Source organism: Lagenorhynchus albirostris, chromosome 2 (assembly GCF_949774975.1).
Source record: "Lagenorhynchus albirostris chromosome 2, mLagAlb1.1, whole genome shotgun sequence".
In the NCBI taxonomy this organism is placed as follows: Eukaryota; Metazoa; Chordata; class Mammalia; order Artiodactyla; family Delphinidae; genus Lagenorhynchus; species Lagenorhynchus albirostris.
The window spans coordinates 22321678-22348449 of record NC_083096.1 but is presented as its reverse complement, the minus strand read 5'-3'; the positions used below and the strand labels follow the sequence as shown (position 1 = coordinate 22348449).

The following is a 26772-nucleotide window of genomic DNA, read 5'->3' as shown; positions in this document are numbered from 1 at the left end:
TCTTGGCAGAAAGGGTAAATTTAACAAAGCGATACTAAAATTTACCTAGAAAGAGTTAAATATCTGAGAATCACCTAGAAAAACTCAAAAAGAAGAGTAATAAGGATGGCTTCACCCTACTAAATATTAAAGTATACATCAGATACCAAAGCATCAAGATACTGTTGCCATGCCAGACAAATAGATCTATGCTCCAAAACATTCTGGAACTTCAGTAACAGTCAACACATGTAAAGGTGGCATCTTAAATTAAGTCTATAAACTATTCGATAAAAGGTGCTGTGATGTAGGTCACTACTTCACATGTCAAGCCCAAGATGAGTTTCATATGAACTAAGGATTTTATTGTAAAAAATAAAAGTATGAAAAGAAAGTGTTGATAATTATATAATCTTGCTGTGGGACAGGACTGCCTAAGAAGGATATCAAAAGCAGATCACATAAAGGAATAATATTACTAGATTTTCTAGGTAAAATTAAAAGCCATATTACAAAACAAAACTTTAAAAATCAAAGACATAAAAAAAGTAATAAAAGTTAATGCATATGACTAACATGTGACAAAGGGTTATTATCTTTAATATAGAAAAGAACTCTTTCAAATGAATATGGAATATTAACTATCCCAAGAGAAAACTGGTCAAAGAACATGTGCACTTAATACTAACACAAAAATCAGTAAACAGATTGCAAAGTACTTAACCTCAGAAGTAATCAAATAAATGAAAATTGTTATATGATATCAGTCATATTAGCAAAGATTAAAAGCAATGATGGTGTTCAGTATTAGTGAGGGGAAAGGAAAGTGGGCGTTCTCATATACTGTTGGGCTTCTGTTCCTGAAGACAGTTTGGAACCGTGTGTCAGAAATGTTGATATTTGTATCTTTTCATTTAGCAAATCTGTGCCTCTGGTGATGATCCTTAAGAAGCAGGTAGAAAACGGTTCAAAGATACATGAAGATAAATGTTTATTGTAGTATCAGTAATAGTATTAGGCAAACTTACGTAGTACCATAGGAGACTGCTTAAACTATGGACACCTAAACAATGGAATACTACTCAGTTATGAAAAGTAAAGGTGCAAAACTGTACTTAGTGCCTTAGAATACCTTTTATAATATATTAAGTGGGAGAGAAGAAAACAGATTTCAGAGTGGTAGGGACATATTCTAATTTATTTTGTTTTTAAGGTTTATATGCATATTTTTACATGTGGAAAAGTCTGGAAGTATGAATGCCAAAATGTTAATTATACTGACCTCTGGATATGAGACTTAATATGATTTAAAGTTTATTTCTTCTTAGGTCTGTTTTTCTTTTCCATTCACCAAACATTTATTGAGCTAGTGCTGTGACTAGCCATTGCATTTTCTAAAATGATAAAATATAATTTATACAGTAAAAATTTGATGTTTTAGGGAGGTAGTTACCATTTAGAGATATTTCCATTAAATGATTGAAATAATGTCTTGGTCATTAAAGTGGTATGTTCAGTTATTCATTTATTTGCAGCACTTTATTCATGAAAAGTACAGAATAAAATGAGACATTAGTGTAATGTGCTGAAGCAGCCCAAAATGATCCTAATAATAGAAATTATTTTCATTCGTATGAAACATAAGCCGTCTCTATCTAACGTAGTCTTTCTTCACGTGGAGAGATGTTGATTGCATGGTCTACACTGCTTTGTATTTAAATCAGAACTAAGGTTCTCATAGGTTCATTGTGAAAAGAGTGGGTTTTTAATGGTGAGTAGCCACAGTTGCATATTTTTCATTTCTTAATTTCAGGCAACTACAAGAACAGCAACGACAAAAGGAGCTGGAGCGGGAAAGGCTGGAGAGAGAAAGAATGGAAAGGGAGAGATTGGAGCGGGAGAGGTTAGAAAGGGAAAGGCTGGAGAGGGAGCGACTAGAACAGGAGCAGCTGGAGAGAGAGAGACAAGAAAGGGAACGTCAGGATCGCCTGGAACGGGAGAGACAAGAGCGGGAGAGGCTGGAGAGGCTGGACCGGGAAAGGCAAGAACGAGAGCGGCAAGAGCAGCTAGAAAGGGAGCAGCTGGAATGGGAGCGAGAGAGAAGAATGGCAAATGCCGGTAAGAAGTTGACCGATTGTTCCGTGTTCCTGATGTCTGAGCTTGGATGGCAGTGGCATTTTGTGTATTCGTGTATTAGAAAGAATATTTCACATTTGAGGTGCTTGGGATTAAGCAATACGATTTGAAATTAGAACAAATATGTGGCTATTGCTGCTTTAACATTTTCTTTTTTTATTTCTATTGCTTTTATTGCTTGGAGACTTAAAGAAAGCTCCAGGAAATTTTTATTCTGGCATTCTAATTCTTCTAATTCTTCGAACTCCCTATAAATTGGCTATAAAGTGTAAGTGTGTTTTTATGGGAAATTTTTATATTAGATGAATTTGGAATATATTTCCCTTCTGAGAGTGCTTAAATTGTCTTGAATACCGTAGCATTCCAGAAATTTGATTGTATTCTGAAGTTTTTGAAGGAGGAATTAAAAACAGTAGGTTAAAAAGTATCCTCTCTAGAGCTAACTAGTAATTTAAATATATGCAAGTATTGTGAAAAATTAGTAAAAATTACTAAATCTGATGGAATTTTATTGAAAGACATAAGGGTTAAGATATGACTGAAAATTTGAGGTATTTTGACATTCATTAAAATTAACATTTATTATAGGATTTAAGAATTATTATTTTATTCCATATGGCCTATATCTAAAGTTTCAACATGGGTCGATTAAATACTGGTTGATGGGTTTGTTGTTCGAGTTCATTCATTTGCTTTTGATTGCCTAATTGTTTTCTGGAGTTATAGCCAACAAAACAAAACTTTTCCACAAATAAACATTGGATTTGGGGGTTTCTAGCCCTTTACGATAAACTTTTTGCTAGTTTCTCTCTTTATTATTTAAAAAAAAAAAACAACTAAGCTTACTCTTCTTTGTGGTCTTATTCATGTAATGTTAATGTCCTTTTAGTGGACGAAATAATGAAAATTAAGACTACGATATTTTTCTTGTAAAGAATAAGCTAATCAGTTTAATTTGTCAGTCAACTTGTTAGAGTAAAAGAAAACTTGTCCTCTTTTGGATCTTAGAATGTATTTATAAGTTAAGACATTTTGGAGTGAAATTAGTTATTTGCCCATGTGCTTATTCTCTGGTACTAACTGTAGTCTACATTTGTACATTTTGTCTGAATGCTGGTTTTGTGGCTTTACTAGCTCCCTTTTTCTCTCTCCTTTTTTATCCTGTCTTTCGCCGCTGCTTTCCACCTCTGTCCAGCTCCATCCTCCGACAGCTCCCTGTATCATGCTCCACTTCCTGAGTATGCCAGTTGCCAGCCTCCTTCAGCACCTCCTCCATCATATGCTAAAGTCATCTCAGCTCCAGTGTCAGAGGCCACTCCTGATTACGCTGTAGTGACTGCTTTGCCACCCACTTCCACACCCCCTACACCACCACTTCGACACCCCGCGACACGTTTTGCAACATCTCTAGGTTCAGCCTTCCACCCTGTTCTTCCCCATTATGCTACAGCTCCTCGTCCTCTGAACAAAAACTCTCGACCTTCTTCTCCTGTGAACACACCCTCTCCTCAACCTCCAGCTACGAAGCCCTGTGCCTGGTCTACTTCCAGTTTCTCGCCCCTCCCTCCGTCTCCTCCAGTAATGATTAGCAGCCCCCCAGGCAGAGCTACTGGTCCAAGGCCTGTCCTCCCCGGTTGTGTTTCTTCTCCTGTGCCCCAGAGGCCTCCATCACCAGCGGCCCCCAGCGGGCTGCTCGACTCTGTCACGTGTCCAGTGTCTCCACCGCCTACCTCAGGGCCAGCTGCGCTGCCACCGCCTTCCCTCGCACCACTCTCACACTGTGGATCTCAAGCCTCTCCTCCTCCCAGCACCCCTGTTGCCTCAACTCCCTCATCCAAGCCTAGTGTTCTCCCTTCTCCCTCTGCAGCTGCCCCTGCCTCTGTGGAGACTCCTCTAACCTCTGTGCTGGGAGACTCCTCTGCTTCTGAGCCAGGCTTGCAGGCAGCCTCTCAGCCGGCCGAGACTCCAGCCCAGCAGGGTAAGGCTTCCGTTATTGCGACTAACAGCTGATCACTTGGAAATGTTACACATCCACAGCTTTAATTGCCTAGAAGAATGGGGAGGATGGTTTTTGAAAAAGGCGAAGGTGGGTTCTTTTCTGTTGGATTAATTGCATTTGGAGGATCAGTATGAGGGATTTCCATATTGAACTAGATTTGGATATCTTCTGCAGTGTCATAGTCAGAGTGTTATTCAGTATTTAAGGGCTTCTGTATGTTTCTTTTCATTTTCACTAGGAAAACATTACTTGATACATTAATCCACACAATAAATATATTGATATAATCAAACTTGTCTTCCTTTAATTTCTGGGAAACATACAGATTATAGTTAGTGCCCAGCTGTAGTCGTTAGATCTGTCATCCAGGAGTCTCCTCTGGGACAGTTCTGATCTTGGACCCTATTTCGTTTTGGCCTGTCCTGTACGTATTGGGATTCTCATATCAGACTTCCATGGATGGGTGCCACCCTAAGCCCTGGGGAGCAGCCCAACTTTGCACAAAGGGTGGAGAGGATGGCAGGCTTGATATGTGCCCCAAAGGGTTCCATGGTCCAAAATTCCAAGAAGTAGCAGGCTGAAGGGATAGTTGGGAGAGGATAGCATCCTCTACAGTTATCCCCCCCACTCCCCACGCCTGAACTTTGCTGTCACAGTGACAGGGGAGGGGGGATGTAATCTAAGTATGGATTATTTGTAAGCAGAGAAGGACCTTGTTCTATAAGTAAGTAAGAAGATACTTAACCCGCTCCCTTTTAAAATAGGATTTAGGGAGGATTACAGGAAGGAATATGACAACAAATTTGTACTTACAAAGGAACGGTGTTCTAGTCTGGATTTGAAACATTTATTTAAAAAAGAAATCTTAGTTCTTAAGGGCTCGTTATTGCTGTGTGTATATTTTTCATGTTGACTTACTGAATTTGCTTAAAGGTTGAGTCACAGCTCTAGTAGGTGCAGTTCCGTATCATTGTGAAAGTGATTCTGGAACAAGAGAGACACAGTTAGCCTGACAGCGTCCAAAGGCCGACCTCCTGTATCCACAGAGCTCTGATGACCCCTCATGCAGCCCATCACTATATTCTTCCAGCAATTTGTGATTCCAGCTTGTGTAACTGTTCAAAGTTAGCAGTTTCAAAAAACTTACCACCCAGTTTGCAAATACCATTTTATTTGTCCTAAAATACCCCTTTAAGCCTTAAGGAAGGGGGAGGACCTACAGGGTCAGTCTCCTGGTTCCTGTTCTTGTCCACTCCTTTGTGATTTTACAAGATCTGGACATTTCTCTCTTAACCCCTGTCTTCTGTACTTCAAATTCTGTGTCTCCTCATTATTTCTGATAGTTGTTTTGAGGTTTTACTTTGTTCTAGTAGATTCCTTTACTTCAACGATTCTCAATTCTCTTTATACATTGCTTTTAAATGTGGAATATTTTTGAGATATTGAAGCCTGGGACCCACCCTTCTTTCATGTTCTCGATGCAGTCACTTTGGAAAGCAAGTAACTATATGCTTTCACTGTTGTAGAATTTATTGTCTCAACTCTTAAGGTTTACCCAGATTATTTTGGTCTGTTATTTTGAACAGCAGCACTAACTGTGCCATCCTATACATTCATTTGTCTTTTTAGGGATGCTGCCTCTGTCCCACATTTTATAAGCATTTATTTTATTTACCAAATGCCCGTGAGCAAAGAAAAAAAAAAAAAAACTAATTTAGATGATCTGTTGCAAAGTTCTATTAATAAAGCTCTAACAGTAAAGGGAGTAGTTATACACTTTGGCCGTAATTGTTAGTATGTTTTTAATACTGATTTGGACTTTAAATATTATGATAAATTGAACACATTAATTTGTACTAAATGTTCAAGTTAATTTAGCATGTCATTCTACATGCTTTTCCTCCTAAGATAGTGTCACTTAGCTCTGTTGTTGATGGTCTTAACATTTCTTTCTCTCAGGCATTGTCTTGGGACCACCTGCACCTCCACCCCCTCCTCCACTCCCGCCAGGTCCTGCCCAGGCATCAGCCGGACTTCCTCCTCCCCCAGGACCCCCTCCACCCCCTCCACTTCCGTCCTCAGGGCCCCCGCCTCCGCCTCCTCCGCCGCCTCTTCCTAATCAAGTACCCCCTCCTCCCCCCCCACCTCCTGCTCCTCCCCTCCCTGCATCTGGATTTTTTTCGGGATCCATGTCTGAAGACAATCGCCCTTTAACTGGACTTGCAGCTGCAATTGCTGGAGCAAAACTTCGAAAAGTGTCACGGGTAAATGCATCTCCTAATTAATTGTATTTTTTACGTCATGTCTTATTCTGTCTCAGTATCTAAAACATCGAATTTATTGTATTCTGATTTTATGAACCCTATGTTATTAACTTCATCGACTAAAAAACATGTGAAATAACTTAAACTTAATTAAAGTTGCAAGAATCATAGTTTCTGTAACATTCACCACTTAACATTTTACCACATTTGCTTTATTATTCTTTGTGTATGTTTCCTTCTGTATAAACAGACACACACACTCTCTTTTTGTCTGAATTGAGAATAAATCAGAGACACCTTGCCCCATTTCCCTAAATACTTACCTCTGTATTTTGTAAGAACACGGATATTCACCTACATGACCACAGCATGATTATCAAAATCAGGACATTCAATTGATACGACACTGTAATCTACAAATCTATGCAAGTTTCATCTATTGTCCAATAGTGTCTTTTATGGCACTTCTTTTTCTACTCCATCACCTGTTATAGTTTGTTGTAATGTCTCTTTACTTTTAATCTGTAATATTTCCTCAATCTCCTCTTTCATGATATTGACAATTTTGAGGACAACAATGTAATTATTTTGTAGATCATCCTTCAGTTTGGTTTATCTGATATTTTCCTAAGATTTGATTCGAGTTATGCATTTTGGGGGGCAGGTTTTACATTTTTTACTACCAACGTAATATGTCCTTTTCAATGTATTACACAAAGGGACATGTGATAGCATTTTATCCCATTATTGGTGATGTTAGCTTTGATAAAACTTCACTGATACATAAAATTACTCCATTGGTCCTTAAAGTTTAAAAAACAATATCTAGGTGTTTTTATTGAAATGAATGCTGATACATCCTTCTGTTTTGAATGTAATATATTAATAAACGTAGGATTGTCCCACATAGGAGTTTATTATGTCTGTATATTCTCATTAAGGTGGAGGATGCCTCTTTCCCAAGCGGAGGGAACATTGGTGTGAATTCGGCCTCATCTAAAACAGATACGGGTCGTGGAAATGGACCCCTTCCATTAGGGGGCAGTGGTTTAATGGAAGAAATGAGTGCCCTGCTGGCCAGGAGGTGAGTGAGAAATTATATGGATGTGTCCAGAATTGAGAGGATTTTGTTACTTTTATTCTAAGTATAATTTAACTAGATGCAGTTCTTCCCTTTTGGCATAATTTTACACTAAGTTACCTGATGTTTTTTTTAAAAAATTGATTTACCTTCTTTCTAGGAGAAGAATTGCTGAAAAGGGATCAACAATAGAAACAGAACAGAAAGAGGACAAAAATGTAAGTTAATAAAAATAGTCTACTACGTGGAGACTTCTCTGGCGGTCTAGTGGTTAAGACTTTGCGCTTCTACTGCAGGGCCGCGGGTTCGATCCCTGGTTAAGGAACTAAGATCCCACATGCTGCGTGGTGCAGGCAAAAAATAAATAAGTAAAAATAAAAATAGTCTACTACACCTGAAAATGTGAAATTCAAGTATAGATCATTCAGGAAATTGTGTCAAAGATTAGTTTGAACTCAATTAATTTCAACTAACAGCTGTTTCTTTTTAACTCTTCAGATACTAAAAATGGTATTATTTATAAATTTTTAATGGCATTCTTACTTAGTAAAATGGGTTGAATGTGTGGGGTTGGGGGAAAAGCACTGAAATTCTCACCTTTAGAGTTTAATTCTGTACCCAAGCCTACCATTGAAGGAGTGAATGACCTTCTACTAGGTTTTTTAAATCTCTTAAAGTCTCAGTTTCCTTACATTTATAAATTTATTTATTTATTTTTGGCTGCGTTGGGTCTTCGTTGCTGCGCATGGGCTTTCTCTAGTTAGTTGCGGCGAGCGGGGGCTACTCTTCGTTGCGGTGTGCAGGCTTCTCATTGTGGTGGCTTCCCTTGTTGCGGAGCACGGGCTCTAGGCACATGGGCTTCAGTAGTTGCGGCTCGCGGGCTCTAGATCGCAGGCTCAGTAGTTGTGGCACACGGGCTTAGTTGCTCCGCAGCATGTGGGATCTTCCCCAGCCAGGGCTCGAATCTCTGTCCCCTGCATTAGCAGGCGGATTCTTAACCATTACATCACCAGGGAAGTCCAGTTTCCTTGCATTTAAAATGAAGGAATTAGACTAAATCACGGTTTTCAAATGTTTCCCCTAGGAGCCCTGTGGTTATTAGCTGTGCCCCGCTCTCTAGTTAAGGAGGGCAGACTCTGCTTTATTTGTTTTATATATTAGTGTTTAACAGTATAATTGTTTTCCCTGCTGCATTTGGCCTTCTTTGATGCCATTCAAATCTCTCTCTCATATCTGGCTTAATCACATTGGCGAGCACAGCTCTCAATGAGGATGCGTGAGGAAAGGAGCCATGGGGAGCTGCAGCGGGTGGGAACAGGGGTGGAGGTGCTAGGATAAGAAAAAGGTCTAAACTAGTGTAGAAGGGAGACAAGATTGATGAAGGGAAAAGTGGGAAATGGCAGAAAGTATGAAACACCAAATGTCTACAACAGGTTTCTAGAAGATGTGGTATTATTAATATGTATTTCTGTATATTTAGGAAGATTCAGAGCCTGTAAGTTCTAAGGCCTCTTCAACGAGTACACCTGGTAAGTTCGAGATATATTTTAATCTTTATGAACTTTCTGTAAGTATCAACACTCCTCAATTAAAAATTCCCCATTTCCCCATGTTTGGGTAAAGCGACTGCTTAGTTACTAAAACGTTCAAGTTCTTTGTTCACACTTGAGAGCACTGACTTTTTCCTCTACCTTTTGTGACCCCAGAAGCAGCTGTTAATTTCTTTCCGATATTGGGAGATCTATTAAAATCCAAAGGTTTTTTCTGATGACTCTTTCTCTGAAAATCATGATTTTTGCACATTCTGTGTATATTATTGTTAATGACTTGAAGTTATTCACTTAAGGAAAAATATGTTATCCATATGAAAGGGAAATATTTTTAGTCATTGATTCTTAAAGGTAAGGATTATGTGAGCATGTAGCTAGCATTGAAGTCTATCTCAAAACATTCTCCCATTGAATCGTCATTTTAGCCATTCATTTGCATAATATTGATAATCAAGGAAATAAAGCTTCTAATTTGTAAGGCTGAAAAAATTTTAAACAACAAGGATTTACTATATAGCACAGGGAACTATATTGTAATAATCTATAATGGAAAAGAATATATCTGTGTGTATATAGCCGAGTCACTGCTGTACACCTGAAACTAACACAATATTATAAATCAACTATATACTTCAATTAAAAAAATAATAGAAATAAATCTCCTTAAAACTTTTGGGAAATGTTCTTGAATTCAGTAAAATTTCTGACATTGAGAAGTCTTGGGCATAGAATATATTACTTAGAATATTAACAAAATACATTTCACTGGAGGTACTTAATGATGACTATATCCATATTTAGAATATGAGATTGTTACAGTGTACATGTCATTTCTTCATATTTGACTAAAGGCTAAGCATTAGACTGTCGATTCATCTCCTTACCTAATTTGGAATGAAGTGACATAAGTAAATTTCATGAGTTTGATGAATTAATATTTAGAATGAGCCATAAGAATCCATTATAGGAAATTGTCTGTAACCACTCATTCTCATTATTGAATAGTGACTCTTCAGCGGTCTGATTGCTGTATTATAATTTATATTGTGACTGTGAATAAGTTTTCCTCTGAATAGGACTCAAATCAGTTTATGTTATCTTCATTAAAAATTCAAAGCCAAAATCAAAATGCATGCTGTTATTAAAACCATAGATGTTTTAGAATTCAACTATAATTTGGGGTCACAGAAACTTTTAGAATTTGAAAAGAGCTATGGACCCTCTCCCAGGGAGGGAAAAATCATATTTTTATACAAAATTTGTCACCATTGCAAAATATTCGTGAATTCCCTGAGGGTTATCTATGGACTCCAGTTAAGAACTCCTTATCTAATATATATCCCCTTATTTAAAATATGAAAACTGAAGCATGGATTTTGCGTGTGTTTTTGTGTGTATGTTTGCATATGTGTGCCATGTTTATAAAATTAAGGTTCATTCAGAAGGTCTGGAGGCTTCTTTTTTTTTCACTTGTTTCAGTCAAAAAAAAATTTTTTCCCCCTAATTGCCACGTGTCAGACACTTGACAGGCCAAAAAGAAGCAAAAGATAAAGTCACCCTAAGCGCAAGAAATCCATGGTTCAGCTGGGATGATGAGATACACACAAGTGAAAAGTTCATCTTTTGCAACCACATGTTGAATTATTAAATAATGTGTCAAAGAGGGAGGAGATTGTATAGTTTGGAATCACCTGGGTCGTCTTTGTAGGAAAAAAATGACATTTTACCCTGCCTTAAAGAGTATTTATTTACCTTAGCTGAAAGTAGAGGAAGGGGTGCTGTTTCAGGAAGTGGGTACGTCATGGGCAAAGATGGGAGTTGGAGCTGGAAGAGACTAGGAAATATCAGGTAGACTTGCCTGACTAGGATGGAGGGTTCTTTTTGAGGCGTATTGGGGGAGAAAGTTTGGAAAAGCAAGTTAGAAGTAAAATGTTCAAAGCTTTTTATGAGAAGATCAGGAGTTTAGACTTCATCCTGCAAAGAATTGAGTTGACAATCAACTGAAACTGTTCTAGGAACATTAAAATTGCAGTTGTGAGTAGAGTGATGTAGAAATCAGGGAGGACCAAGATAGGGAAACTGGTGCCAGTAAGGATTTGGTGTGTTTCCAAAGACCCAATGAAGGCAACCCAGCCTCTGTCCTTCCTCCTGAAACCGACCTGGAGCCCCCTCGGAGAGAACACGGCCTCACTATCTGCAGAGCCAAACTGAACTGCTCTTCCGCAAAACCACATGCACTCTCTGAAGATGAAAGGATAGTTCTGGTTTGGCTGATTGAGAAAGGACATCAGCCAACTGTTAAATGGTAGCAATTGCTACGTCTTATCATGTTGGAATTATTTCTTCATCTCTTTGCCTGCCTCTTTAGTGACAGTGTCCTAATGGCTATTCTCTGCCTGTCCAGTTGTCCTTCAAGATTTCCCTCTTTTCCCCTCCTCTGGCAGATGTCTCTTGGATGTGTTTCTGGTTCTGTGTGTCGTGGACCTCCTCATCTGATTATCTGATGTCCCCTGGCTCACTCTGTGGTGGTCAGTGAGAGAGTGTGTTAGCTGTTAGAATACAGATGAAGGAGTAACCATTGATTGATTGACAGGGAGTAAAGCAAGATGAAAGATGACTTTGTTACTTTGTTTCACACCTAGGTGACTGAATGCAACAGAAATCCAGAACAAAAGCAGTGTTTCAGAGTTTGAGTTGAGAGTTTAAATTTAGTTTTGCATATGTGCAGTTTGAAAAGAGGACAAGCTACCTCAGTAAGAATGTGCATAGGCCAGTTGAGGGGCTACCTTGGAACTCAGACCAGTTTTTTTAGCTAATACTCTGTGCAACTTGTATGTAGACTTGATGCTCATGCGGCCCAGATTCATCCTTCCATGACAAGCTTCCACTCCAGATTTCGCCCAGTCATCCAGTGAGGCCAGTGATGGCATCAGCAAGGCAGCCCAGATTAGAAAAACAGTTCAAAGCACAATCAACTAAAAGCTCAGAGGGAACTTTATTTAACTGGAGTTGTCTGCTAAGTGCCAAGAATTGGATTGGTTGTTTGACAGTCAAGGAAGTACAATACAGTCGGATGATTCTGAAATATATTTTGAGTTTGAATTTTTTCCCAAGAGGACTGTTTGAATTCAGATTAACTATTGAAGTACATGAACACATTAAAGATTCTTTTTATTAGTTTTACCATTGGCACTAAAAATAGTTTAAAAGAGTATAGTTAATACTGTCCCATTCTTATAAATTTAAACTATCCTTATTAATTTAAAATAATTTTCACAATTCCATTCTAATTAATTAAAATTGTCTTACCCTTAATCTTATTATCCTATCTTTATTAGAGAAACTTCTTACCATCTGGTGTTTAAAATCATTGTATTTTAGATTTAACAATCTAAGTTCTTCTTAGGGAAACTTGTCATACTTGCTTATTAATTTCTTCTCATTTTGGGGTCTGAAATGGTACAAATTAGAATCCTAACTCTGGGAGCATATAGGATATTTAATAACTTACATTCTTTTATTTTTAAAGAACCGACAAGAAAACCTTGGGAAAGAGCAAGTACAATGAATGGCAGCAAGTCACCTGTTATTTCCAGGTATCAGTTTTTTTCCTAAGTTTTATTTTAGAATTGTACCTGAAAAGAAATCTGCATTTTTATTGTAAAAAATATTCGAATGGTAGATCTGAAATTGTACAAAGGAGCAAATAAAACATCTATAATCCTACTGCTGTTGGACGACCACTAAGCCCCACTGTATTTTTATTAGTAATTGTCTAAATTCTACCCTATGCTTATTATTGTCACCCAGGTTGTCTGAAATTTTAAGATAGCTTTATTCCTCCCAATTTTTTTATTTTGAAAAAATTCAGAACTGCAGAAAAGTTGAAAGAAGAGTATAGCAAACGTCCGTGTACCCATCACTTAGATTCACCAGTTATTAACATTTTGCCAGCATTGGCTTGAACTCATATCTACACATCCACACTTGCTTCTCTGAATAGGTGGAAGGCAGTTTGCAAATCTGTGCTGCTTCAGCCTGAATACTTCAGCATTTTTATTAAGAAACAGGACATTCTCCTGTATAACCTCAATACCATTATCCCTGTCAATAAACAACATTGAACTTTTGAAAGAAACTTATGTTTTAAACTGAAAGGCAGCTGGAGAGAAAAAGCTACAATGTTTAAGAGAGAGTAAAATAAAACCTAAAATTTTGAATTTATAAAGTAGAAAGATTTATTTTTCAGTTGAAACTTCTGATTATAATCGAGTTAGAAAAGATAATGCTCAGAAACAAGACTGGTTAATTCGTGTTTCTACAAGTGGCTTTGTATGCATGGTCAAGCAAACTCAGTATTTCTTAGCCAGGCATACTTTACTATCATAACTAACTTTATATCATAGGTCTTTAAACATAGGTGAAACTTTTTCTTGGTTTATGAGACAGTTTAAAGGACTCATATTTTTTCCAGAGAAAGGTATGTATCTAGAGACTAAAAAGTTTTTTCGCCTTTTCTTTCTGAGCTATTTGTCTTATTTTTGCCTCATAAAAAGCAAACTTGAGTCTAATTATAGAAACCTAATAAAGAAAAATGCAAGAGTAGATCTTATATTGTCACAAGTCTGTTGTGTGTTAGCTTCAATCTAAGTTTGGGTTTGTTTTTTGTGTGGTTCTTTCTGTTGGTGGGAAGATTTGGTGATGACATAGTTATTTAAGCTCCGCAAAGAAACTGGGCCTTTTTTGAATGTATAGAAGCTTTCAGTTTCTAAGTGACTGAAAGATGAATATATTTGATTTTAGGAGAAAATGGCAGAATTGCTTTTGGTGAACATGTTTTTTCAGTAGAGTAGAAAAATTGCACATTTATGTTCTTGCGTACCTAATTGATGTGGCCTTCTAATGCATCTCCAGTAGTTGTTACAGATTTTCTTCAGTAGCACATTACGAAGCCTGGTTTATCAAGTGCATATCAGAACAGAACTGTGACGTGCCATTTGTCCTTTGTCACTACTTTCATCCCTTCCTCATTGATAGGGATTCTGTAGTGAGCTTGGCTGAAGCTAAACTTAAATTCATGGCCAAAGTCCTATCTTAGAAGGGACATGGAAAAGCTTCTCCACGTGGAATGTATGTGTTCCTTGATGTGGGTGGGTTCCTTTAATGAAGGAAAGAATTTTATTTCAGAGATTTTTCAGACTTCTAAAGGAAGTTTAAGTAAGTGCTCTAAACATCACCATTTAAAAAATATTTTGTCAAATACGGGTTCTTATATCTAGTAGTGTATTGTAATGATGTTCTAGCTCTGGTAGATAGTTTTCCTCTCTCTTCCCAAAATAGACGTTCCAATTCTTTCCTGAGCGCTCATATCCCTTTTGATAGATTTGATCCAACCACTGATATGTATGTCTTAAAATTTCACTGCAAGCAGTTTTAAACCATAAAAGATTTTTAAAATATGTTTAAAAGACTAATAACTGTATTGCTTTTCTTCCTAAATTATTTACCCCGTTCCTTCTGAAAGCAAGTATATTGGCCATTTTTTGTTTTTATTTAAGCACACTTTATTCTTGCACAGTACTGAAAGTACCCATTTCTCTTCTGAACATCCATGTCAAAATTATGTTAGTGATAAGATGGATTAATACCCTATAATATACATGAGATATTGCATTATGCTATATTTATTAAGTGAAGATGTCAGACAGAATAAAAGCAAGAGTGTTGAAGTTAAAAATGCTCTAAATCATGCCTGGAACATAACATTGGAAAGTTTGTGAATTCTTCCTGTGGTTTCTATTAAGAGCTTACAGATCTTGTATTCAAGATGGAAAAAGAGTTCTTTATGTGCCTCCTGAGAAGAGTTAATTATGTATACTTCAAGCTATAGTGATTTTCATTGTGTTTTTTATTTGAACCTGTAGTTTTATTTGTACTCACTCTAATAGAAATGTCTTTGGTTGTGTTCTGATACTTGTTGAATCTTTGTATAGGTAGATTTTACTATGTCTGCAGTCTGTAAAAGTAGCCATTGGCATAATGATTTTTAAAAATTCTCTATAATTGTCAAGTAAACAGTGTCCTCACATAACTAGATTCAGTCTCCAAATAATTTTTTTTAATTGGGAAAAACAATTATTTTAAAGTTAATGGACTCCTTTAGTTCTTCTTCTGTTTGCTATAACTAAAAACCTATAAAACAGTAACATAATGAGAATTAATTTTTAAAGTTCTATTGTATACCCCTTTAAATGGTTTTTCCCCTTCATAGACGGGATTCTTCAAGGAAAAATCAGATTGTTTTTGACAACAGGTCCTATGATTCATTACACAGGTATCATCCTGATGTGACTTTGTGATTTGAGATTTTGAAATAATATGTTATAGGGCTGAGCTTTTTCTACATGGATTGGTCATCACCACAGGGAGAGATGTAGGCAGATCGAGCCTTTCATATTTAGCTGTATTTAGAACACTTTTTTAAAAAATTCTGAGCGGTTTTAATGAGAAAAATTAATAGATTAATAGTATTCATTTCCCCACCATCAGTTTATATTTGGATTATGATAAATATAAATGATAAACATATCAGAAATACTAATATAAATGATAAACATATCAGAAATACTAGCGTGGGACGCTAAGACCTCATATATCTAGAGTGTTTGTAGCTTTTGCATTTTATTTTAAAGGCCGTTCTCTTTATGAGTATAAGACAAGGCTTTAAAAATTTGAATAGAAGATCCTGTACTGTTTGTCACTGGAACACAGGTCAGTACTATAGCCACAATTGTAATAATTTATTATTTGAGGAAAATCTCTATTTCCTACATACTTTGCAGTATACTGAGTATCTTTAACAACCTAACATCCTTGAGATTATTTCTTTTCTAGGATGAGTCTTATTATACCATTTTTTAATTAAGAAAACTTAGGATATGAGCCATGTATTTCTTTCTTGATTAAAAAAATTGACAATTACTTAAAATCCTCAAGTGCTTAAGCCATATTTAGAATTAATTTGGCAGAATAGAGACTTAAACAGTTGTAGTACAGTTATTTTATAGGCAGGTATCTAGAGGCTACACTCATTATAAAGTAATAAAAACCTCTGAGAATCCCCCTTTTTTGTTATCAATTATGGTAAAAACCCTTATGTTAGAAATAAAGACATACCCATGTTATTATATACATCTATTTTTAAAAATACACATCAGGTCTACTGGGAGCATGAATTAAATAGTATATGGAGGGGGTGTCTATGGCAGTGAGTAAGGAGTTCTGTAATCAGACTCTGTGTGGCCAGACTGTTATTAGCTACAATTATTTTCATGCCATAGATGATTAAAATATTTGGTAAGTTCATTTTGTCAGCCAGTTAAATCTGCATAAAGTGCTCATAATACAATAGTGAAACAGTTTCTCCTGCTTTTTTTGAGATGGTTTAATTGTTTTGAGCAGAAGACTTATTTAGAAAATTTGCTAGCACATAGAAAAGTAGCATTTAACAATGAGATTTTCTGTTGTAAATCTTCTCAGTTACCTTGCTGCTTTCATACGTAGTGCCCCCTGGGATAATGTTGATAAGCCTTTTTTGAGAAGTGGTGATTACGTCTTTCCTTCAGTATGAAAAGTTCCCCCCTTTAGTAAATTATCACGGTGGTGGTGGTGGTGGTGGTGGTGGTGGTGGTGGTGGTGGTGGTGGTGGTGGTGGTGGAGGTGGTGGTGGTGGAGGTGGAGGTGGATTGCATGTTAGCATGAGTTAAAGTTTTTAAAAATTGCATGTTTCCACAGTTTTCTGTCATATAACAATAATTTTGCATTGTTTATTAAATATGGATATATTCATAACATACTGCCTGGTTAAGTAGCAGACGGTAGTTATTCACATCAATTTCAGGGATAGTCTGTAACATCTTACCAAAAAACCTGACGGAAAAACTCGAACAAACTCTTTGGCCAGCCCAGTATAAGTTTAGGAGAAAACAGTTAGCTAGTTTGTAACAGTTAAATGTGAAATGTAAAAGAAAAGCAGAATAAATAATAATTTACTTCTGGAGAGCAGGATGGACACTATGGGTAAATGAAATGCACAGTATGTCAACCTTTATGAATATTTACTGTATAGACCAGGCTCTCCAGAGCATTGTGACTTGCACACTGTGGGTCTCAATACGTCTTAATTGACTGTAGAATTAAGTAGTCTCAGCGAAGTGAAAAAGGTGTATTGTCTCAAGAGGGAAGGAAGTATGTCATATAAATCTTCTTATCCAACCCAGGGCCTAGCTCAGTGCCTCTTGAATGAGGTTTTCTGAAAGTTATTATTTTTCTTGTTCATATAAACATAGCAGCAGATATGTAATAAAATTGGTTGTCTTCCTTCACAGCAATCTTTTAAGTTGTCATATGTTTGATGTTAAAGCAGATTAACTCAATATTTTATCTTCACAAACAGTGCCTATGGGTTTGAAGTATAAATATGCCTTATAACAATTATAAGTTTGAAAAAGTTATTATACCCATTGAATCTTGGTTCAGATTTCTAACATTGGTACTCTGCAAAGTTGGAAATATATGACCTGACTAATGGTTTTCATTTGCATTGATTTGTGACCCTTAAAGAGTGGCCACTTAGTATATACTAAACCTGAAAATAAAGGACCATCTAATTAAAATTCTAGATTTTCCACTTAGTATTTTCTCTCATTGCCAGAATTGGAGAGGGAGCCATGACTGACTGACTTGATAAAAATGTACCTAATACTTAAGACTTATTTCTTCATGTAAAATTTTTAACAGAAGCTAAACTTCTGAAAGTGCAATAGTAATTGACCATCTGCTTCTATGTGGCATTCCCCTCCCTTTTCCTTTTAAAAAAATAAAATAAGTTTATGGAAGTAGTTAGATGACAATTCAGATGATGTCTTCATAAAAACTTCATTGGGAAATAGCCACATGAATATACTTTTAATTTAATAATCATTTTTCCAATATCCTTATTTGTTTTGATGCTTAAAACGGAATAAAACACATACAAAGAAATCATACTCATTAAGTATTTTTTCCCCCTGCATAGCATTTGTAAATTGATTTATATAGAGTGAAATATTCAAGTCTTTATAATTTCCTGTTCATTGGTTTGCCAGATATTTAGTAGATAACGTACAGTTTCAAAAGGAGAAAACATGATTGTTTTACTTGGGCTGGGACGTTGCGGCTGGCCTCCCGTCTGTCCTGATCACCCTGCCACATGTTACCCAGTCACCCTCCTCATGCCCAAAGAGTGTCGTCCTCTACTGGAGAAGTCTTCTCATCTTATCACCTTTTTCTGATTTCTTTACAAATAACTGATAATACTGAGAAAAGTGAGAAATACTTTCATATGTTCTTATCAGTTCTGCAACTATTAGAACAATTAACTTTTTTTTAACTCGTGTTTTAAGAAATGTACTTTAATCTGGTGTTGGGTTGGTAAGTTTGCAATTACTAATGAACTCATTAAATATCCTAAGCGTTATTTACCTGTCCTGAAAATTTCATCTGTACAGACCAAAATCTGCACCCTCGTCACAGCCCAGTGCCAACGGAGTCCAGACGGAGGGACTGGATTATGACAGGCTGAAGCAGGTGGGTGACCAGTGGCAGCCTCCCTTTATTTGCACTGGTTCTTTTTAAAAAAATATCCCATGTGCATATGTTTGACAGGTTGCGAACGTGTTTGAAAAGAATGTAGAGTTAAAAAAAAAAAAAGAATGTAGAGTTAGATATTTTTTTATGCAAGTTAAACAGTGGCATTAGTGCTATGTTATTTTTTTCAAATCCTCATGTTTTGGTTCATAAGTTTGCATAAAGTGCCAACAGTGGTGGAGGGTAGGGGCAATGGTTTAATGCTATATTATAAACTTTAAATGTAGTGAATGGTGTACAACTGCTTAAAAAAAAATGGGCTTTCACTTATCATTAGCCGAAATGGACCCACCAAGTCTGGTTTTGGCAAGAATGTGAGGAAAATGGGCACTCTCACCTCACATACTTCTGCTTTCTAGGAAGCGGTTTGGGAAGACAAACCAAAAGCCTTAAAAATAAATGATTTACCTTTGAACCCGGCAATTTCACTTTGAAGAATTTATGCTAAGAAAATAGGATAGAAGTATGTAACTATACAGTGTGGAGGAGGGCACTGCAGCTATTAAGGTCCATAACTGAGAATATTGAACAATGAATTGTGAACACTTGCCCACATTAGGTGAAACAGACAGGTAACCAAACAGTATGAACAGTTATGTCGATTTTATAAAAAGGAAAAAGATATTGTTCGTATTTTGGATACATATGCATTATATTTAATACCTGTATACACAGAAAAAAAAATGGAAGGAGTAATAGGTGATTTTGGAACCTTGAACTATCTTATTTCTAGAAGAGGTAAATAATTTTTTTTTTAAATGGTGGTGTTTAAAATATTTGAAATGGAAGGCAGGACATCTTAGTAAAACAACTCTCAGTTTTGCAGACCTGAGTACAGATGTGCCTATAGTGAAAAATTTAATTTTTGTCTTCTTACCCTGCACTTCAGGGTAGCCTCTGAAAATAACGGTTGTACAGATCACTGTAGCAGGCTTTTATTGACTGTCTGGCGGACTTCAGTGCTACACATTTGCTAGGTTATTCGCACGACATTGTCCCCTAATTCTCATAGTAGTCAGATAACATAGTGTTTGTACTCAAGTTGTGCACACCTGAGGTTCAGAGAAGTTAAATTTACTCAGTCCCACAGTCAGGATCAGAACCCAGTCTAAAGACTCAGACCTACTAGAGAAATGGACTTGAGGATATGGGCAGGGGGAAGGGTAAGCTGGGACAAAGTGAGAGAGTGGCATGGACATATATACACTACCAAATGTAAAATAGATAGCTAGTGGGAAGCAGCCGCATAGCACAGGGAGATCAGCTTGGTGGTTTGTGACCACCTAGAGGGGTGGGATAGGGAGGGTGGGAGGGAGGGAGGAGATATGGGAACATATGTATATGTATAACTGATTCACTTTGTTATAAAGCAGAAACTAACACACTTAAATTATTAAAAAAAAAAAAGAACCCAGTCTTTATTCGGAGTTCGCTTTCCCCATTCTATCACTCATTTTTTAAAATGCCAACAAAGTTTGAGTGGGGCTTAAAAAGAGACCAATAATGTTGCAATAATGAGTTCAAAGTTAAATAGGAATTAAAGAGACAAATACTAACAATTTCAGATCAACCTAATTTTTATACTGCAAAGCTGTTTGAACAGTTCAGTTGAGTTATGTAATTTGAAAAGCATGTGGTCATTGATAATCAAGCCCTTGTTTCCTGTGTGTTAAACATGGCTTTCTTTTCTTGAAAAACATTTTAAAATGGAGCACTTGCACACATGTAAAATATGGTAAGTTCTTGGCAATCTGAAGTAGGGGACTAGAAGAGAGGATAGGTTTGATTTTAGGACTGATTTTAAGTTAAATCAGTTAAAGTTAAGTTAAATAAGTTAATTTGAAAAAGGATATCTGTTAGTCCATATAATAACTTCTGTGCCTCAGTTTCCTCATTGGAAAATGAAGGAATTAAACTAATTGATAGTTTTCAACCTTATTTTAAGCGTGAAAAGCTTTTTTTAAAAAATGAACCTTGGGCTTCCCTGGTGGCGCAGTGGTTGAGAATCTGCCTGCCAATGCAGGGGACACGGGTTCGAGCCCTGGTCTGGGAAGATCCCACATGCCGCGGAGCAGCTAGGCCCGTGAGCCACAACTACTGAGCCTGTGCGTCTGTAGCCTGTGCTCCGCAACAAGAGAGGCTGCAATAGTGAGAGGCGCGCGCATCGCAATGAAGAGTGGCCCCTGCTTGCCTCAACTAGAGAAAGCCCTCGCACAGAAACGAAGACCCAACACAGCCAAAAATTAAATAAATAAATAATAAAATTTAAAAAAAAAAAAAATGAACCTTAAACACAGAGCAATTTAATGTTACCTGACGTGTGTGCAGTATTAAAGTCAAATAACTTGAAATTAATCCTTCCAAAGGATAGCCATTTTTCACCCATTAAAATTGTGTCACCTTGGGCTTCCCTGGTGGCACAGTGGTTGGGAGTCCGCCTGCCAATGCAGGGAACACGGGTTCGTGCCCCGGTCCGGGAAGATCCCACGTGCCGCGGAGCGGCTGGGCCCGTGAGCCATGGCCGCTGAGCCTGCGCGTCCGGAGCCTGTGCTCCGCAACAGGAGAGGCCACAGCAGTGAGAGGCCCGCATACCGCAAAAAAAAAAATTGTGTCACCTTATTAGCCCTTTTAGCTTTCATATAACACAGTCTTCATTTTTTAACTAGGGGGTATCCATTATTTCAAATTGAACTTTATAAATATTGATTTTGCAAAATATGTAAAGATGGATCGGTTTTCATATAGGAAGGAGGGTCCAGAGCATCACTGTTAACTAGAAACATAACACGGGCCACATAGTACTTTAAATTTGTAGTAGCCACATTACATACAGAGAAACAGGTGGTATTCACTTTAATATATTTTATTTAACCTAATATAGCCAAAATAATATTTCAATATATAATCAGTATTTTTAAATTACTAATGAGTTATTGTACATTACTTGCCTCATACTAAATCTTTAAAATCTGGTGTCTGTTTTACATTTACAATGCATCTCGCTTCAGACTAGCCACGTTTCAAGTGCTCAGTAGCTATGTGTGGCTGGCCCCTGCTTCTTGGACTGTGCACGTCCAGCGGGGTCCGATCCTCTTCCTTCCCCACCTATTAGGGCAGCCCCTGAGGGCCCTCCAGGGGAATCCTAGATTCCTTGAAACTTAGTTTGGCAGCTCTGGTGACTTCTGAAGTAAGGAGTCCCCGTACTTCAGACCAGGTGACAGATTTGCCAAGCGCTGGTTGTCCAGTTCACATGTCTTCTTCCTTGAAACTTCTTTATGTATTATTACCTCTTAGACAGCTCCCAGAAGACTAGATTAAAAGCAGAGCCATTACGTTTTCTAGAAATTATCTGAATCATACCTTTCACTGGACGACCAAGTAATTATTTTAGTTTTAGAAAACATTCTGCTTCATGTTTTGCTAAGCTAGAATAAGCAAAGATTGGGAAGCAAAGGCCATTAAAACAAAATTTACCAAGGTTAATCTTCTACGACATAAATTGTGACTCTGGAAACGAAAAACATACCTAATATTTCATACATTCTTAAAATTTTATGTGAGCAAGAATCTTTTTAACAGTTTTTTTTCTGTATTTCTGATGTTTTTCTCTTAATATTTTAGGACATTTTAGATGAAATGAGAAAAGAATTAACTAAGCTAAAAGAAGAGCTCATTGATGGTGAGTGTCTAAACAAATTTGCTACCCTTTAGAGTAGTGTTCAAGAATAGCCATTTTAAAGAAAATGCAAATAAAGAAATACCCAGTTTATTACTTGAGGGCATAAAACAATTACTTTTCCATATTATCCTGCCCTTTACTTGGTTTAGGAGTCAGGGAGGAGCTCTGTCTCCTTCATATAATGGAAATTATTTGTGAGAATAGGGGTAAGCAAGATTCCTAAGTTTCCGGTGTTGAGTAGTATTAGATGGAAGACTAGGTGAAGAAGTCTTTCTCTACGTTACTTCTGTTCATCCATCCCATCCCACTGACCTCTTGTTTTAAGCCCCCAAAATCGGTGTTTTCGTTTTGTGTACAAAATGGAGAGAATATATAAATATATAGAAGTTAGTGTGGTCTTCGTAAAAATAAGAAAACAAAGATTTCTGCAATGAAAGGTGCAAGATCAGTATGTCTTTTTATTACTGTGAGTTTGAATACAATCGTTAACATTTCTTAAGAATGAATCACCCATTTACTTTACCTTATCATTATATTTACTTTTAATATTTTTCCTTTTCCTACCCAGCAATCAGGCAGGAACTGAGCAAGTCAAATACTGCCTAGAGAATCAAACTAAGGAGAGACAGGACTTTAATCTGGAGAAAGGAAAAGAAAAAAAAAACCTACAAAGAACAGCTGTGTTAACAACAACAAAACCCTTACATCTTGTGAGCTGTAAGAAGAAAATGGAGACAAACAGTCGGAAGGAGGGAAAAACCAACATACTTTGAAAGCCTTCAGACATTACTACTCTGGCGATAAGCTGTTTCCCTCACGGTTTTCTGCTTTTCTCTGACCTTTACAACGGGATGGAGGAGAGTCATATAGGAGTTCCTGTATCAGTTATGCAGAAAATACTGAATCCGTCAGGCAAGATCACCATGCATTGAAATACTTTCATGTCAAGAGAAAAATCGCACGTTTTCCACAATCCATTGCTAAAATAAAGAGGAGAAAGGCTTGAGAATTTTTTTTCAGAGAATGGTGATGAGGAATTTAGCAAGTTATGCTATTGTATTGTAAATGTTTCTCTCAGGTTTGTCTTCCTATCATATTTGATATTCCATGAATAATTGAGTTCAGCCCTATGTAGGTTAAGATCATAAAATGTGGAACAAATGGAATTGTATGTGCTTTCAAAGGGTGATATTTATAAGAAAGTGTCCTAAAAATGATTTGTTCGGAGTGAGGAATTTTAGAATGATAGGAAGTCTCTCGAGTTTAGCCTTCATGCAATTTTGTAGATTCGAACATAAAATTTGTCCAGAATTTAAAGATTTAGATGCCTTCCTAAATTGTTACAATGCTTTACCAAATCTGTGACTCCTACATAACACAAACCAGTGGTCAAATGTAAAACAGTATATTGTAGATTCACTGTAGGTTTTCAACCTTTTTTAGATTTATGCACGTGGACATTTTTATAATGTAATTACAACCACCACAAAATTAGCTTTTTAAATTGCAGACAGTAATGCATGTCAAACTAATATGTAGTGGCCTTTTCAAGGCCTAGTCCCAGGGAAAACATTTTGTAGAGTATAGGGGAGCGGGAGGAAGGGAAGGAATAATTTTTTATTTAAAGTTAATTTCTGCACTATCTTTGTTCTCAGTTATCTGCATGAATAATAATGAGGAATATTTTGTGACTTTAATTCGTAAATATGTTAACAGCACCAAGTACTTAATCTTTTACATCATGTCTTCAGCTATTTGTATTTTCACTTGAGTAAGTTCAGTGGTCTGAAACATGATTCTGAGCTTCACATGAATTACATCTTAGTGTGGAACTCAAAAGTTCCATCCCTGAATTTGGCTGTTATTACCTAGGCGCCCTGCAGTTATACAGGTGTTCAGGTACACATTCCTGACTACAAAGCTGCTTTTGAACCTTGTTATGTTGAAATACTAGAAAAGTAACAATGACGGCAGCAAATTAAGGTCACAGAAATCATTAGATAAAGGGAAAACAACGAGGGGGTTCCTGCATAATTTTCTTTTAATAAATAAAGTGAGACTTAGGTGGTGGAAAGAAGGAACTAGATACTCTACTTACCACCATGTGTGTGCGTGCGTGCGTGTTTGTGTGGGCACTCACGTGTGTGTATGTTATCCACTCCCTTTTCTTTGAAACTTCTAAGATTACAATAGGGGAGAAATCCTGTATGTTGCAATGATAGAATTTTTTGAAATTTTAGGAAATCACAGTTCTCCAGGCTCTCCATCTTGATTTATGCTTGAGTTATTATGTGCCATATTTGCTTTGAAACCTTTGATTATCAGTAGTTTTACTAAAATTTTGAAGAAATAATCCACTTTCGTCTGCTTTCTAGATTTTCTTAATCTAAGTTCATAAGACAGAACTTGTTGATAGCGTAGTCTTGTAAGTGCTGCAAGTTTGCAGCCATTACCACTTCAAAGAGGTTTGAATGAGGGAATGTTTTTCCCTTGTTAAAAGAGTTCCTGTTTCCGTAGAAACTTCATTTTTAGATCTGTGATGGATGAGCTATCATAATTCAAGTATACAGTTCTTTTTTTCTATCAACTCTTCATTGTCATCCAATAGTGAAGACATTACAGATGCAGCGAGCTTATGAAGTACTACTTTCTAAAAGAAATAGGAGGCATTTTCATCTTTACTATTGTACTTTTGGTTATGCAAACACTTTGATGATACCAGTGTTTATGTCCCCCATAAATCTGGTCAGAAATCACTTTTGATTTTGTTGATTAAGTTAAACAGTCTATAGTAGGATAGAGTACTGGGTACAAGTGGTCCAAAGTAAGATAAAAGACTACGGTAAAAATGCTAGATCTTAAAAAAGAAACTGGTTTATGCACTAAACGTTTTGTGCCTTGGTCTAATATTAACATGATGTCTGTGTAAAATGACAAAAAGAACCAGTGTTGAATCACGTTTTATTTCCTGTCGTTCTGCATTATCCCAGATTGCTAAATGTGTTCTTTCCAAGAAGTTTGATTGAATTCCTGTATACATTTGCTGTCCTATGTGACAGTTTTGTCATTGTTAGAGATTTCAGTAATTACAATGGGAAACAGAAGCTTAGGTTATTTTCCTTATCAAAACTATGTTCCCTGGAGCCACAATATTATGATGGTTTTCGTGCTCTTGTACATTGGATGTCTTAAGCTGAGTGCAGTTTAAGGGATCCTTTCTAATTACAGGAAGGTACTTCTTTCCTTCAACACTGTGATCTGACCTGTGACAAATCTGTACTATACACTATGTAAATGGCTAACAAGTCAATTGCAAACCAACTGAATGTACAAATCTTAGTGCTGGTGCTGAAATCTCTTCAGAATAGTCATCATGATCTCAAAAGTTCGTTTCAAAATTTGCAAGCATCAAGTGTCAATCAAAACTGAAGATGAAACACTAATGAATGTTGAATTCTCATGCTTTAGGTGTACTTCCTTATTAGAGTTTTTGGTTCTCTGCTATTTTTACCGTACTGTTTCATTTAACTTTCCTACATGCTAACTTCGTTTGTGCGATTGAAATAAAATTGCAGTATATACGTGTTGCTTGTTTGTGACACTTAGATAATCTTCTGCCATAATTTGTTGGTTCTAAAATAAGTTGTATTGAATGTAGAAAACACTCTTTAAAGTCCGTGACTTCACTTCTTAAAGTTTACATACCAACACTACAAAGATTTCATAAGTCATAAATACTAAGTAATGTATACAAAGGGAATATGTGGTAATGTATCTATCTACTTTTTGCTTGAAATAGCTATTGGGTGTTCCCTGTGTGTTCTTATTTTCTCTCGGCCCAGCTTGGTACAGTGTCTTACAGTCAAGGGAGTGATAAATGTTTAAGTTTACTCCATTTTGTTTTACAGCGTAGATACGTTAAACTAATTTATGCAGTTAAAATCTTCCTTTATATAGTTTGCAGTGTAAAGGATATTGTAAGGGCCTTACCAAGTACTGAGTTTTAAATATAGTGAAATCTGTATCTATAGTGTTTGTTTATACAGTAGTGTTTGTTTATATAGTGTTTGTTTATATGTAGTTCTTGAAACCCACATATAAGCAGCAGTACGTTTTATCTGACTCTTACAAAGTACTGATTTTGAGTTCGCTTTAAAATTCGAATGTCTTCATTAGAAGTACAACAGTCTTTGTCTTCTTTCTCCTACCGGACCCCAACTTTTCCCTCCCTCATCCTCTCCGCTTCTCATGGACCCCATGTTCCTGCCATTCACTGACGTTTGCAGTCATTACCCAGTCCACAGGTTGTAAACATATTAACTGATTTTTTTCTCTCTGTCCCGTCTCGGGTTCTTGCTTCCCTTCATGTATAAATCAGAATGTTTGTCTACAAACTA

General features: G+C 36.7%; 1 protein-coding gene across 16 annotated transcripts in view; it reads left to right on the top strand.

Annotated features, from left to right (window-relative positions):
• Positions 1-26559, top strand: part of ENAH (ENAH actin regulator) — a 156845-nt gene extending 130286 nt beyond the window's left edge. For 4 of the 16 annotated variants that reach the window (XM_060127775.1, XM_060127741.1, XM_060127747.1 and 1 more), the window contains 11 exons: positions 1793-2097; positions 3311-4093; positions 6074-6378; positions 7320-7462; positions 7620-7677; positions 8940-8988; positions 12539-12605; positions 15281-15343; positions 18558-18636; positions 22318-22375; positions 22944-26559. In XM_060127775.1, coding sequence (XP_059983758.1) covers positions 1793-2097; positions 3311-4093; positions 6074-6378; positions 7320-7462; positions 7620-7677; positions 8940-8988; positions 12539-12605; positions 15281-15343; positions 18558-18636; positions 22318-22375; positions 22944-22981 — 1948 coding nt within the window. In that variant the 3' untranslated portion in view covers positions 22982-26559. The remainder of the gene's footprint in view (positions 1-1792; positions 2098-3310; positions 4094-6073; positions 6379-7319; positions 7463-7619; positions 7678-8939; positions 8989-12538; positions 12606-15280; positions 15344-18557; positions 18637-22317; positions 22376-22943) is intronic. The other 12 variants (XM_060127783.1, XM_060127798.1, XM_060127812.1 and 9 more) reach the window with 5 other exon arrangements.
• The last annotated feature ends 213 nt before the right edge of the window (positions 26560-26772 follow it).